Here is a 15,865-nt window from a genome sequence, read left to right as displayed (position 1 = left end):
TTCTGTTGGATAGTTCGGATGTCATTGTCCGTACAGATTGACATCTTTTATCCTCTGTAGGATTTGACTTTTTCAGTTTTCATGGTGTATTTCTCTCGAATCAGAAGCACACGCTAGGAGTGCCTCATCTCCTAGATGTCTTCATAGACACAGTTGATGTATATAGTCACTATAGTCACTTTCAGATGCACATTTAAGGGTTACAACTAATGTTCTTGTTCCTGTAATAATTAGGCTATCTTGTAAAGATGTTTTATTGGTAGTAACTTTGTTTGCACTGTCAAAAGACAAAGGAGGTGAATGGTAGCAGTCCCTTTATTGTTGCATTGTTGAGATATCATGCTGTGAAGGTCATGGTAAAGTACCCTTGTTACACTTGCATCTGTTCGTTTTGATTCCTGTGGCTGAAACCATAAGGGATATGTAAACAAACCATTTGCTTGAATGATTTAGTAGTTAATTAATTGATTCGACAAAAAAGCAGGAGAAGCAAGAGCATATGAACCAGTGGCCCTTTTCATAGCTTAGATAGCCACATTACCTTTTCGAAAGTGTTTTAATGCAACATCGAAGCTCTCTTACAGCTGAAAAACACTTATATCTTGTCCGTGTTACTGGTAGCCTGGTTCTATGAATCCAAGGTAATGAAGCTAACTAAGCTTAACCTATGTAGTCAGCTAAGCTTATGTACTTTATATCTATGCCTATTACAGTAAGTCTGTTTAGTCATTTACACCTATTTAAGGCACAGATCTACCTTTATATGCACCACTTTCACAGGGAACAGTTTGGGCACACACTTGATTTTACCTCTTTGGGCTTATGTTTTATACCACAAGTTGAGGCCTATGTTAATGAAAATGTTGAGTCTGATCTTTCAACAGGTTGGTAAAACTTCTGCTTGCCTATAATAATGGTTAAACAATTTAATGGCATGTCTCCTTCACCCCCCGCTTAGATAGAAAGAATTTAAGTGGTTTTCAAGCAGTTGTTACAACAGGCAGCAAAGCTTAAACAAGCAGTATCTTCATAAGTCTTAAATGACACTATTTACTGGCTTCTTTCAAACTCCAATTTCCTCATTGGAATTAGAACAACTTTCCATCAATTACCAACTCACTGTCTTCTGTAGGGTTCCGGCCCAACCATTGTTGTGAGTCGAACTTTGTGGGTATCTTCTGCTATATTGTTGATTGTTGTTCTTGAACTTTGTGGGTATCTTTTGCTATATTGTTGTTTTTGCACTTTGTGGGTAAGTGGGGATTGAAGCCCTCTACAACTGCTGTTTGAATTTCTGCAATGTAATTCATATTTTTCTAATGTCTCACAGAAACGAAATGAACGACCGTAATGACTTCTACCATCTTCTGGCAGGTTGTTGTTCTTGCACTTTGTGGGTATCTTATGCCAGATTGTTGTTCTTGCACTTTGTGGGTAAGTGGGGAGTGAAGGCCTCTACAACTGCTGTTTAAATTTTTGCACACGGTTCTCAATTTGTAATGGCCACAACATTCAGGTACTCCTGCTAATTTTGAAATATTGGTTTTAGTTGCTTTTTTGGTGTCAAAATTGAAATTAGCCAAGCCACTACACTATATGCAGGTACAGAGCCCAATAGTGTAGCTGCATCAAGCTAAGAGTCAACAGGATAACCTGCTGGTAATTGGGAGTGAAACACTGTACAGCTGCTGTTTGAATATCTGCAAATGTAATTGATATTTGTCTATTGTCTCGCTTAAGCTTTCTATTATTGGTATGCAATTGTTTTTAGTTGTAAAAACACTTTTGAATTCACGGTGTTACGTGAACTGTTTCATCAATTTTACTGGAAAAAATGACATTGCTTTTGACTGCAAAAATTCCTTTCGATCCATTGGATTCAGAAAACGAGTCTGAATCCATGAGAAAATTAGTTGGAACAGTGTCAACTGTCGCTTAGAACTAATTTATATTTTCGTTAATCTAGATAGTTCAGTGATTTTAATTAAAATAATGAAATTGTTTTTTATTGCAAAAAAGGTTATTGGAGCCATTGACTTCTGGAAAGTACCCAGACTCCATGAGAAAGTTAGTTGGCGCACGTTTGCCTCGGTTTACCAGTCAAGAGGCGAGAGAACTGAAAGGCTCCTTCGACTTTCTTGGTTATAACTACTACTCAACATACTTCACAGTCAACAATCCGCATCCACCAAATCCTCCCCATACGGATTTCGTATTGGATTCTCAGGCTAATATATCATGTAATATTGCAGGCCATAGTTTTTATTTGTGTAGTTTTTATAATGAAACAGCTCGAGTTTATTTGGAGGAGCTCGTGTTTGATCCCTATTTCATTGATCTGTTCTACATTCTTACACTCTTTCTTGTTTACTATTTTGACATTTATCATTGCCTGTTGTCTGAGTTTCAGAAGAAGTTGACGGAGTCTACATTGGATCAGTGGTGAGCCTATCTTCATAAAAGTTTATTGAATTATTTCAACGATGATAGAAATTCAATTCAATTCAATTTATTGTGTGATATGAGGATACCCTGATAAAAGAACATATTGATACTATGTTCATATGTTTGCAGGAAGGAGTCTCTACTTACAGGTCTTATCTAGCGGGACTAAAGGACATAATAAACTATACAAAACACCGATATAGCAACCCCCCTATATACGTTACCGAAACTGGTACTTGAGCCTTGACATTTGTTGAAGAAGAAGAAATATTTCTATATGTTTTTTGAAAAGTACCCTTGTTACACTTGCATCTGTTCGTTTTGATTCCTGTGGCTGAAACCATAAGGCATATGTAAACAAACCATTTGCTTGAATGACTTAGTAGTTAATTAATTGATTCGACAAAAAAGCAGGAGAAGCAAGAGCATATGAACCAATGGCCCTTTTCATAGCTTACATAGCCACATTACCTTTTCGAAAGTGTTTTAATGCAACATCAAAGTTCTCTTACAGCTGAAAAACACTTATATCTTGTCCGTGTTACTGGTAGCCTGGTTCTATGAATCCAAGGTAATGAAGCTAACTAAGCTTAACGTATGTAATCAGCTAAGCTTATGTACTTTATATCTATGCCTATTACAGTAAGTGTGCTTAGTCATTTACACCTGTTTAAGGCACCGATATACCTTTATATGCACCACTTTCACAGGTAACAGTTTGGGCACACACTTGATTTTACCTCTTTGGGCTTATGTTTTATACCACACGTTGAGGCCCATGTTAATGAAAATGTTGAGTCTGATCTTTCAACAGGTTGGTAAAAATTCTGCTTGCCTATAATAATGGTTAAACAATTTAATGGCATGTCTCCTTCACCCCCCACTTAGGCAGGAAGAATTTAAGTGGTTTTCAAGCAGTTGTTACAACAGGCAGCAAAGCTTAAACAAGCAGTATCTTCATAAGTCTTAAATGACACTATTTACTGGCTTCTTTCAAACTCCAATTTCCTCATTGGAATTAGAACAAATTTCCATCAATTACCAACTCACTGTCTTCTGTAGGGTTCCGGCCCAACCATTGCTGTGAGTCTTATAGCTTTTTGGAAAAAGAAGAAAGTCTGCCATTCCTATAAAGTTTAACCCTCCATTTCACTGAAACTGATCCAATTTGAATTAGAACTTGTATTCTAGACAGTAATAATTTTGTTCAACCTTCTTTCCTTCATGTTTTCACTCCTGCTAACTTTGAAATATTGGTTTTAGTTGCTTTTTTCGTGTCAAAATTGTAATTAGCCAAGCCACTACACTATATGCAGGTACAGAGCCCAGTAGTGTAGGTGCATCAAGCTAAGAATCTGCAAATGTAATTGATATTTGTCTAATGTCTGACAGAAGCGATCGATCCATAACGACTTCTACCATCTTTTCGCTGATTGCTGTTCTTCCACTTTGTGGGTATCTTGCAAAAAAGGTTATTGGAGCCATTGACTTCTGGAAAGTACCCAGACTCCATGAGAAAGTTAGTTGGCGCATGTTTGCCTCGGTTTACCAGTCAAGAGGCGAGAGAACTGAAAGGCTCCTTCGACTTTCTTGGTCATAACTACTACTCAACATACTTCAAAGTCAACAATCCGCATCCACCTAATCCTCCCCATACGGATTTCGTATTGGATTCTCAGGCTAATATATCATGTAATATTGCAGGCCATAGTTTTTATTTGTGTAGTTTTTATAATGAAACAGCTCAAGTTTATTTGGAGGAGCTCGTGTTTGATCCCTATTTCATTGATCTGTTCTACAGTCTTACACTCTTTCTTGTTTACTATTTTGACATTTATCATTGCCTGTTGTCTGAGTTTCAGATGAAGTTGACGGAGTCTACATTGGATCAGTGGTGAGCCTATCTTCATAAAATTTTATTGAATTATTTCAACGATCATAGAAATTCAATTCAATTCAATTTATTGTGTGATATGAGGATACCCTGATAAAAGAACATATTGATACTATGTTCATATGTTTGCAGGAAGGAGTCTCCACTTACAGGTCTTATCCAGCGGGACTAAAGGACATAATAAACTATACAAAACACCGATATAGCAACCCCCCTATATACGTTACCGAAACTGGTACTTGAGCCTTGACATTTATTGAAGAAGAAGAAATATTTCTATATCTTTTCTGAAAGATCTGAGTTTGGAATGAAGGGATTATTAAGGGTATCTTGTGGCAGATTGTTGTTGTTGCACTTTTTGGGTAAGTAGGGAGTGAAGCCCTCTACTACTGCTGTTTGAATTTCTGCAAATGTAACTCATATTTTTCTAATGTCTCACAGAAAAAAACGACCAGTAATGACTTCTACCATCTTCTGCCACAACCATCAATTACCAACTCACTGTCTTCTGTAGGGTTCCGGCCCAACCATTGCTATGAGTCTTATAGATTTTTGGAAAAAGAAGAAAGTCTGCCATTCCTATAAAGTTTAACCCTCCATTTCACTGAAACTGATCCAATTTGAATTAGAACTTGTATTCTAGACAGTAATAATTTTGTTCAACCTTCTTTCCTTCATGTTTTCACTCCTGCTAACTTTGAAATATTGGTTTTAGTTGCTTTTTTCGTGTCAAAATTGTAATTAGCCAAGCCACTACACTATATGCAGGTACAGAGCCCAGTAGTGTAGCTGCATCAAGCTAAGAATCTGCAAATGTAATTGATATTTGTCTAATGTCTGACAGAAGCGATCGATCCATAACGACTTCTACCATCTTTTAGCTGATTGCTGTTCTTCCACTTTGTGGGTATCTTGCAAAAAAGGTTATTGGAGCCATTGACTTCTGGAAAGTACCCAGACTCCATGAGAAAGTTAGTTGGCGTATGTTTGCCTCGGTTTACCAGTCAAGAGGCGAGAGAACTGAAAGGCTCCTTCGACTTTCTTGGTCATAACTACTACTCAACATACTTCAAAGTCAACAATCCGCATCCACCTAATCCTCCCCATACGGATTTCGTATTGGATTCTCAGGCTAATATATCATGTAATATTGCAGGCCATAGTTTTTATTTGTGTAGTTTTTATAATGAAACAGCTCAAGTTTATTTGGAGGAGCTCGTGTTTGATCCCTATTTCATTGATCTGTTCTACAGTCTTACACTCTTTCTTGTTTACTATTTTGACATTTATCATTGCCTGTTGTCTGAGTTTCAGATGAAGTTGACGGAGTCTACATTGGATTAGTGGTGAGCCTATCTTCATAAAAGTTTATTGAATTATTCCAACGATCATAGAAATTCAATTCAATTCAATTTATTGTGTGATATGAGGATACCCTGATAAAAGAACATATTGATACTATGTTCATATGTTTGCAGGAAGGAGTCTCCACTTACAGGTCTTATCCAGCGGGACTAAAGGACATAATAAACTATACAAAACACCGATATAGCAACCCCCCTATATACGTTACCGAAACTGGTACTTGAACCTTGACATTTATTGAAGAAGAAGAAATATTTCTATATCTTTTCTGAAAGATCTGAGTTTGGAATGAAGGGATTATTAAGGGGTATCTTGTGGCAGATTGTTGTTGTTGCACTTTTTGGGTAAGTAGGGAGTGAAGCCCTCTACTACTGCTGTTTGAATTTCTGCAAATGTAACTCATAATGTCTCACAGAAAAAAACGACCAGTAATGACTTCTACCATCTTCTGCCACAACCATCAATTACCAACTCACTGTCTTCTGTAGGGTTTCGGCCCAACCATTGCTGTGAGTCTTATAGCTTTTTGGAAAAAGAAGAAAGTCTGCCATTCCTATAAAGTTTAACCCTCCATCTCACTGAAAATGATCCAATTTGAATTAGAACTTGTATTCTAGACAATAATAATTTTGTTCAACCTTCTTTCCTTCATGTTTTCACTCCTGCTAATTTTGAAATATTGGTTTTAGTTGCTTTTTTTGTGTCAAAATTGTAATTAGCCAAGCCACTACACTATATGCAGGTACAAAGCCCAGTAGTGTAGCTGCATCAAGCTAAGAATCTGCAAATGTAATTGATATTTGTCTAATGTCTGACAGAAGCGATCGATCCATAATGACTTCTACCATCTTTTCGCTGATTGTTGTTCTTCCACTTTGTGGGTATCTTGCAAAAAAGGTTATTGGAGCCATTGACTTCTGGAAAGTACCCAGACTCCATGAGAAAGTTAGTTGGCGCACGTTTGCTTCGGTTTACCAGTCAAGAGGCGAGAGAACTGAAAGGCTCCTTCGACTTTCTTGGTCATAACTACTACTCAACATACTTCATAGTCAACAACCCGCATCCACCTAATCCTCCCCATACGGATTTCGTATTGGATTCTCAGGCTAATATATCATGTAATATTGCAGGCCATAGTTTTTATTTGTGTAGTTTTTATAATGAAACAGCTCAAGTTTATTTGGAGGAGCTCGTGTTTGATCCCTATTTCATTGATCTGTTCTACAGTCTTACACTCTTTCTTGTTTACTATTTTGACATTTATCATTGCCTGTTGTCTGAGTTTCAGATGAAGTTGACGGAGTCTACATTGGATCAGTGGTGAGCCTATCTTCATAAAAGTTTATTGAATTATTTCAACGATCATAGAAATTCAATTCAATTCAATTTATTGTGTGATATGAGGATACCCTGATAAAAGAACATATTGATACTATGTTCATATGTTTGCAGGAAGGAGTCTCCACTTACAGGTCTTATCCAGCGGGACTAAAGGACATAATGAACTATACAAAACACCGATATAGCAACCCCCCTATATACATTACCGAAATTGGTACTTGAGCCTTGACATTTATTGAAGAAGAAGAAATATTTCTATATCTTTTCTGAAAGATCTGAGTTTGGAATGAAGGGATTATTAAGGGTATCTTGTGGCAGATTGTTGTTGTTGCACTTTTTGGGTAAGTAGGGAGTGAAGCCCTCTACTACTGCTATTTGAATTTCTGCAAATGTAACTCATATTTTTCTAATGTCTCACAGAAAAAAACGACCAGTAATGACTTCTACCATCTTCTGCCACATTGTTGTCCTTGAACTTTGTGGGTATCTTCTGCTAGATTGTTGTTCTTGCACTTTGTGGGTAACTGGCTGTTTGAGTTTCTGCAAATGTAACTCATATTTTTCTAATGTCTCACAGAAAAAAAATGACCAGTAATGACTTCTACCATCTTCTGCCACATTGTTGTCCTTGAACTTTGTGGGTATCTTCTGCTAGATTGTTGTTCTTGCACTTTGTGGGTAAGTGGTTGTTTGAATTTCTGCAAATGTAACTCATATTTTTCTAATGTCTCACAGAAAAAAACGACCAGTAATGACTTCTACTTGCCACTGCTCAGAGAGCAGTTGCAAAAATACATGGGGCTGCTATGATTGTAGCTGCAAAAGTGACCTTCTGTATATTAGAAACCATGCTACCTGCATAAGTAAGTAGTCCAGTCATCTGCATTAGAGTCTTATACATCGAGGCACAATAAAATAGAATATATCTAGTATTACGTAGTGTGCTTTATAAGAAAGGGCTTTAGTTACACCTGTTGGCTTAACATGTCTTTCATACACTCATTACTTGTCCTCTTTAGCCAATTGTTTATTAGAATAGCTTGGACCCAACCTACCACCAAGATTTCATTTGAGATCTGCCCCTGATGTCAGATACATCACCTAATTTCACATTTACTTCTGCCGTCACATACATCATTTCATATGCCATTTGCCCCCATGTCAGATCGATCACTTAATTGCACCGATTGCTCACTTAACGTAAGCTTTTTGTTTTATGCCGATCATTAAATACTGGCCTGCTCCAATAAATGCTCCTCATATTGGATTATATCCCCTCCAATCTGATTTTCAAGTATTCCAACTCCATTCCAAATCAATCCACATATGTACTTACTTCTGCACATGTCAGGAATCTACCCCGCATTCAACTCTTGCGATCTAGCACGCCTTTCCTTATTTGGTTGTACAGTAAAATATTATCAAAAACCCAGTTCCATTCACACTTAAAACCAGCTTGCAAACACGTTGAAATCTTTTATAAATTGGCAAAAGCAATGCCTAATTTCTTGCTTACAAAACAAAACCACCTTCTGCACCTAGATATTGACATACATCTCCCTGCTTCACATAACATGGAATCCATTAGCATAAGCCAACTTACTCAACTCGCGACATTGTTTCTCTTAGCACTTGTTTTCATGGCTCTTCTGATTATTGACATCATGAAAGTCGAAACACAAAGAAAAAAGAAACCAAAAAAACAATAACATCTCGAACGAAGAGCATATGAATCTACAACAAGTACTTGGCATGATTATAGAGTATATTTGAGTTACAGCAGTCAAAATTCTGAATCTCAGACCTATTTTTGCATTATTTTACGCGTTGTCTTAATTCCCCGCTTTCTTCTCTGTTACAGGCCTATGACGGATGCCTCAAATATGCATTTGGATTTGCCATGGTGGTGCAACTCGCATTTTTTATGCTTCTATCGTCTCTGCTGGGATGCCGGTCTAATGTCCTAATTGTTAGCATTCGTGCTTGTCTTGTATTCTTCACATGTTACAGTCTGTCATAAGAAATGCTTATTTTCAAGGTTAAATGTAAGCTTCAAGGCAGTTTTCATGTTACTAGTGTCTTGAATTGATAATATGCTAGCATTAAGCATCGATTACGCTTTATGTAAACACAAATTCTTTGCCCCAATATAGTCATCAGTTCTCTGGTGTACCATTTATGCCTACCTACCTGAAGCATGGACTACAGGGGTACTTCTTAAATTTTCCATGGTCTCGTGCATTCCTTTCATCAGTGTGATCATGCAATAATGGGCATTTGGAGAAGTTGCAAGGTAGCTATTACTCCATTTTGGCTTTCATGCAATATTAAACAAATGTCGACTTTCTGTGAAATACTCATTTGGCCGGGGGCTCCCGAACACATCATAAGCCAAACCCGTGTTTACAAATAACCAACCTGCAATGAATAACCCAGTATCTAATACTAGTAATAATGTCAGCAAAGGAGCGTTGTCCCGTATTCGCAGACATGCTCAGCTCCATATATTATTGTAAAGTCAGTCAAGGGGGAATTGATCCCATGAAAGATAGAGATCAGGAGCTAGCTGGCTTCCATTCTTCTATTCCTGCTTAAGTGTGCAGTGAATGTGGATTTCAAATTCATTCTTGTGCATTCTATCCTTTTAGTCTATGGTTTATACTTTACTGTATATATGTATGGCAACCAAGAAACATAATGGCACTGAACACAAACATTTCATCATGCATCCGAGAATCTGAACAGAGTACATTGTTCAGTCTGCCCATCAAACAAACAAACTCACGAAGAGCTTGAGCTTGAGGAGATAGAAGCCTTGCAAGTATGCCAACACACCTTGGCTTAGTTAGTCTCATCAAATCATCAAACCATAGAACCATCTTAGGATTAGTCCCTACTTACCAGACTTCATGAGAACCTGAACCTTGAGCTTGAAGATTACATTAGCTTTGGAAGTATGCCCACACAACCATCTTAGGATTAGTCCCTGCTTACCAGACTTCATGGGAACCTGAACCTTGAGCTTGAAGATTACACACCTTGGCTTAGTAAGTCTCATCAAATCATCAAACCATAGAACCATCTCAGGATTAGTCCCTTTCATCATGCATCCGAGAATCTAAACAGAGTACATTGTTCAGTCTGCCATCAAACAAACAAACTCACGAAGAGCTTGAGCTTGAGGAGATAGAAGCCTTGGAAGTATGCCAACACACGTTGGCTTAGTTAGTCTCATCAAATCATCAAACCATAGAACGATCTTAGGATTAGTCCCTGCTTAACAGACTTCATGAGAACCTGAACCTTGAGCTTGAAGATTACATTAGCTTTGGAAGTATGCCCACACAACCATCTTAGGATTAGTCCCTGCTTACCAGAATCTGAACAGAGTACATTGTTCAGTCTGCCCATCAAACAAACAAACTCACGAAGAGCTTGAGCTTGAGGAGACAGAAGCCTTGGAAGTATGCCAACACACCTTGGCTTAGTAAGTCTCATCAAATCATCAAACCATAGAACCATCTTAGGACTAGTCCCTGCTTACCAGACTTCATGAGAACCTTATGCCCACACAACCATCTTAGGATTAGTCCCTGCTTACCAGACTTCATGGGAACCTGAACCTTGAGCTTGAAGATTACATTAGCACATTAATAGTCACAGCGCCAACAACACCAGACGTTTAAGGCATGTGATGCAACTTCTCTTGGCTGTGCTGCATTTGGAAAAGACCTAAAGTTCAACTTGATGCAGGGACTTGCTGCCTCGCAGCTTCCCTTGTTTTAAATGTATGGATGTCGAATTATTCTGAAGATAACCATATGAAATGTCAACATTTTGATTTTGTAACTGTTTTCAGTGTAAGTACATGTTAAGCCATTGTTATTGCTTGGATCGAAATAGTTGATTTGAGGTTTTTCCATTGTAAATCTATTTTTCAAGATTGTTTTTTATAACACCCAAGCCCTTAATTTCTAGAAAGCTTGTTTCAAATTCCCTCTTAATTGACATTAATGAAGGCCAAGTGTATATCCATGAATACATGTAAAATTTAAAAGAAAGATGAAGCCGGTAGGAACATGTGCATATATTTAAGGACGACTTAATCAAAGTAAGCTGTAAGTAGGTAGGAACATGTGCGTATATTTTATGATGAATGAATCTAAAAACAATATCAAATATAAGCTTTTCAATCAATAAACACTGCAGAACACCAGTAATATTGTACACCTGTGATAAGGAATCTCTTTAAGTCTATTGTAATGGTTATTCTATTGAACATTAGTGTTAGTATTTTTTTATTTTCATTCTTTTCTTCAATAGTGGTTTGCAAAGTCCAAGTAGAGAATTAAAAAGAATATTGCTTTGATCGAAATATATAATTGTAGAGAATTAAAAATACTGCTTTCTTATCCTTTATTAGCAACAATTAAACGCTTCAAAATGATTGTCTTGTGGTTGTTGCAGACCAACAACAAAATCTGGTTGTTGAGGTTGATGGCCGTGTCATGCACTGCGTTTGTCATCAAAATGGGAACCATGCGATACATATGAATGCTGTCATCCGGATCTTACGCTATTTGAAGTCATCTCCAGGAAAGGGAATTTTATTCACAAAAGGTGATAGCTTGGATGTTAAAGGTTATACAGATGCTGATTGGGCTGGGTCAATTGAGGATAGACTTTCTACATCAGGCTACTTTACTTTTGTAGGAGGAAATCTGGTTACTTGGAGAAGTATAAAACAAGAGGTAGTTGCTAGATCCAGTGCTGAGGCCGAATACAGAGGAATGGCTAAGGCAATATGTGAATTTTTGTGGATCAGAAATCTGTTGCAGGATTTACATATGAAGCAGGTTAGTCCTATGAAGTTATACTATGATAACAAGGCAACATGTGATATTGCTCATAATCCAGTTCAACATGATCGAACTAAGCATGTTGAGGTTGACAGGTTCATAGTTAACTTTGGGTTTCCCTCTTGTGACTCGATCTGGTAATTTTTTTAATTGAGGTTCAGATTCAGAGTTTACCTGAGACTCAGGCATGGAATCGGCTAGAGAAGAAAATTGGTTTGGTGGTACATCGTGAGAGGAGGAAGACACAGACAACACTTCCACTTCCATTTGATCCGGAACCTCATTCTCCATAACTTGCTGCCCATCTGGACAATCACCTCTGTGAGTTACAACATCACCATTACTTGTTTCCAAATGGTCACATTCACCCCTAGTGTCCAAATTATCTCCACTTATAAGATCAAGGTCCAAAGAGCGATGCAAAGTCTCCATTTCATCTCTGTTCTCCCCCTGAAGTGGAGACGCAGAGGCAGAATAATACATATCATCTTCATGAAAGACCACATCATGAGTAACATGAATTTTACGAGAAGGGGGGTGATAACACCGACACCCTTTTTGATGCAAGGCATAGGCAACAAAGACGCAGCGAAGGGCATGGGGTTCCAGCTTATTTCTCAAGGGTTTGTGAAGGTGCACAAAAGCTACACATGCACACTGTTAGGAATAGCTACAATAGATAATTGATTCACAAATGCCTTACTCTCATTTGACAGTCTATGGTAGGATACATAATTGCTTATGGTATACTTAGATTTGGAGTTGAGAACAGGTTCATAGTTAACTTTGGGTTTCCCTCTTGTGACTCGATCTGGTAATTTTTTTAATTGAGGTTCAGATTCAGAGTTTACCTGAGACTCGGGCATGGAATCAGCTGGAGAAAACAATTGGTTTGGTGGTACATCGTGAGAGGAGGAAGACACAAACATCACTTCCACTTCCATTTGATCTGGAACCTCATTCTCCATAACTTGCTGCCCGTCTGGAAAATCACCTCTGTGAGTTACAACATCACCATTACTTGTTTCCAAATGGTCACATTCACCTCTAGTGTCCAGATTATCTCCACTTATAAGATCAAGGTCCAAAGAGCGATGCAAAGTCTCCATTTCATCTCTATTCTCCCCCTGAATTGGAGACGTAGAGGCAGAATAATACATATCATCTTCATGAAAGACCACATCACGAGTAACATGAATTTTACGAGAAGGGGGGTGATAACATCGATACCCTTTTTGATGCAAGGCATAGCCAACAAAGACGCAGTGAAGGGCACGGGGTTCCAACTTATTTCTCAAGGGTTTGTGAAGGTGCACAAAAGCTACACACCCAAAAACTTTAGGGCACAGATTCGGTATGGTAGGGGCACTCACAGTATTATGGAGAACATCAAAGGGGGTCTGAAATTGTAGTGAACTAGAGGGGACACGGTTAATGAGATAAGCTGCGGCCGCAATGGCTTCTCCCCAATAACTAACATGCATATGAGCCCCAAATAAGGAAGCACGAACAACTTCAAGAAGGTGATGATTTTTCCGTTCTGTTATCCCATTTTGTTGAGGGGAGTAAGGGCAAGTCGTCTGATGAATAATGCAATGTAAATTCAGGTATTGTTTCAAGTCTTGATTAACAAACTCTCCACCATTATCAGTATGAAGAACCTGAATATTTGATATATATTGGGTGGCTATTATTTTGTGAAATTGCTGAAACAGGGAACTAACTTCATTCTTTGATTTCATTAAACAAACCCAAGTCATGCGAGTATGAGCATCAATAAAAGAAACAAACCAACGTGCTCCACTCAAAGAAGAACTTTTTGCAGGTCCCCAGACATTAGAGTGAATAACCATAAAAGGTGGAGGACTTTTATGCATACTAACGGGAAATGGTACACGGTGACTTTTAGCCAGTTCACAAATGTCACACTTAAAATACAAAACATTTAATTGAGAAAAGAGCTTTGGAAACAGCTTCTGTAAATATCCAAAAGATACGTGGCCAAAACGCCTGTGCCATAACCAGAATTCTGAATGCTGATGTGTGTCAGACTTATTAGCTGAGAAAACTTGAGCCAACTGATTGGAGCTTGCCGACAGTAGATCAAGATAGTAGAGCTTTCCTCTCCTAGTACCATAACCAATTGTCTTTCGAGTCCGAATGTCCTTAAAAACACAAAGGTTAGGCCAAAATATCACAATACAGTTCAAAGTGAGGGTTATTTGAGCAACAGACAATAAGTTATGATTAAGAGAAGGAACAACTAGAATAAACTCCAAATTCAAATTTTGGGTAAGAGGAACTGAAACTTCTCCAACCACGGGAGAGGGAGTACCATTGGTTGTGAACACTATATGATGATCTGAGGATTTCATGGACTGAATATGTTTACCGTCAAAGGTCATGTGATCTGTGGCACCTGAATCAATTATCCATTCACTATGACTAACAGGGATAGAGGTATGAAGAGACTTACCAACATTCCCAGCAGTAGCAATGAAAGAAGAGGCTTCCTCAGTAGTACTGGTGTTGGTGGAGGGCTCAGCCACAACAACAGAAGCATGATGATTTGACTTTGAATTTCACTTGCGAGGTGCCTTGGCAGGATCCCACCATTCTGGATATCCAATTATTTCATAGCAACGTGACTTTGTATGCCTGGTTTCTCCATAGTGAGTACATACACGTTCTGATTTTGCAGCTCCTATTTCATAGCTATGATTTTGTGATCCAGATGGTCGATTTTGGTCAGTTGTGTGATTCGGCGAACCAGAAGTGCAATCTGTTTTTTGCCATTGGTAAGGCTTGACCCGATGAGCCACCATAGCAGCAGATTCAGAGTGTTCAGGTTCACCTTGAAGTGCAGCTCGGCGAACGACATCACAGCGAACATATGCATAATTTGCTTCAAGATCGAGTGCAAGGTCTTTCCTGAGAATCTCACCTCGAATTTGTTCAAAGTATGCATCTAGTCCATTCAAGAAGATATGTACCCGCAGTCTCTCAATTGATTTTTTATAGGCTACAACATCTTCGGGATCCTTCATGACAATCCTATCACGATGATATAGTTCTTGGAAGATTTCTACTAGATCACCATAATAGGTGGAAAGAGAATGACCAACCTGTGTGGTGGAGAATGCCCGTTGATTCAGTGCAAAGAGTTGCGATTCACCTAATCCATCATAGAAAGCTTTAGCAAGAGCAGTCCAGATTTCATGTGAAGTAGACAGTCTAAGATAACGCTTCATAATCTCTGGTGACATAGAAGTCAACAACCATCCTTTGACCTTTTGATTTTCAGCATACCATTTTGCATAGGCAGCATCAGTAACCTGCGGAATAGGTGTTTTACCTGTGAGGTATTCAAGCTTCTCATGCCCTGCGATCTGCATTTCCATGATTTGGGACCAGACATCATAATTAACTTCGGTAAGGATGATATTGGTGGTGAAACTGGGGTTTTCTGATTGAACATGAATGACTGGTACAAAAGATGATTCAGGTTGATCCTTAGTCATGATGCGAGGGGTATATGAGAATTCAGGCACAGAGGTGAAGAACTCTGGCTCCGATACCAAGTCAAAAACAAGGAAGTTTTATGAAAGGCTTCAATTCATTATTTTTACTCATACTTGTTCGGCATAAATAGCCGCTGTATACACTTCAGATCCTATAGTTTAGGCCTAGAATAAGGAAACTGATACAATCACAGGAGTCTGTACAACCAATTTTTCAGGAGTGATTCTCGTCTATCTGTACAGCCAGTGGAAGAGACAAATTAGGGATCATCTAGTGGCAAAGATAGAGACAAATCAGGAATCAGAGTAACAGAGACAAATCAGGAACTTGAATTACGGAGAACCAACTTGGAGACAATTGCTCCCAATTGTCAACAGCCACAAATTTGGTAGATGACAAGTTGGAATGGGACAATTTAAGAGAAAAAAGTAAATGAATC

At 38.3% G+C, this 15,865-nt stretch overlaps 1 protein-coding gene across 1 annotated transcript; it reads right to left on the bottom strand.

Annotated features, from left to right (window-relative positions):
- Positions 1 to 14,486: 14,486 nt before the first annotated feature.
- LOC149158181 (uncharacterized) lies at positions 14,487 to 15,305 on the bottom strand. The gene has a single exon (XM_089433908.1). It carries the CDS (start codon positions 15,303 to 15,305, stop codon positions 14,487 to 14,489), a length of 819 nt encoding a protein of 272 aa, XP_089290034.1.
- Positions 15,306 to 15,865: the final 560 nt, after the last annotated feature.

This window comes from Pinus tabuliformis, chromosome 5_2 (genome assembly GCF_031772625.1).
Source record: "Pinus tabuliformis cultivar Carrire ecotype Pingquan chromosome 5_2, CPIR1, whole genome shotgun sequence".
Lineage (NCBI taxonomy): Eukaryota > Viridiplantae > Streptophyta > Pinopsida > Pinales > Pinaceae > Pinus > Pinus tabuliformis.
This window is presented reverse-complemented; position numbering and strand designations above follow the sequence as displayed.

Bases quoted from the DNA above. Each gene is read 5' to 3' on its own strand.
- LOC149158181 (XM_089433908.1), bottom strand. From the start codon at position 15,305: ATGGAAATGCAGATCGCAGGGCATGAGAAGCTTGAATACCTCACAGGT.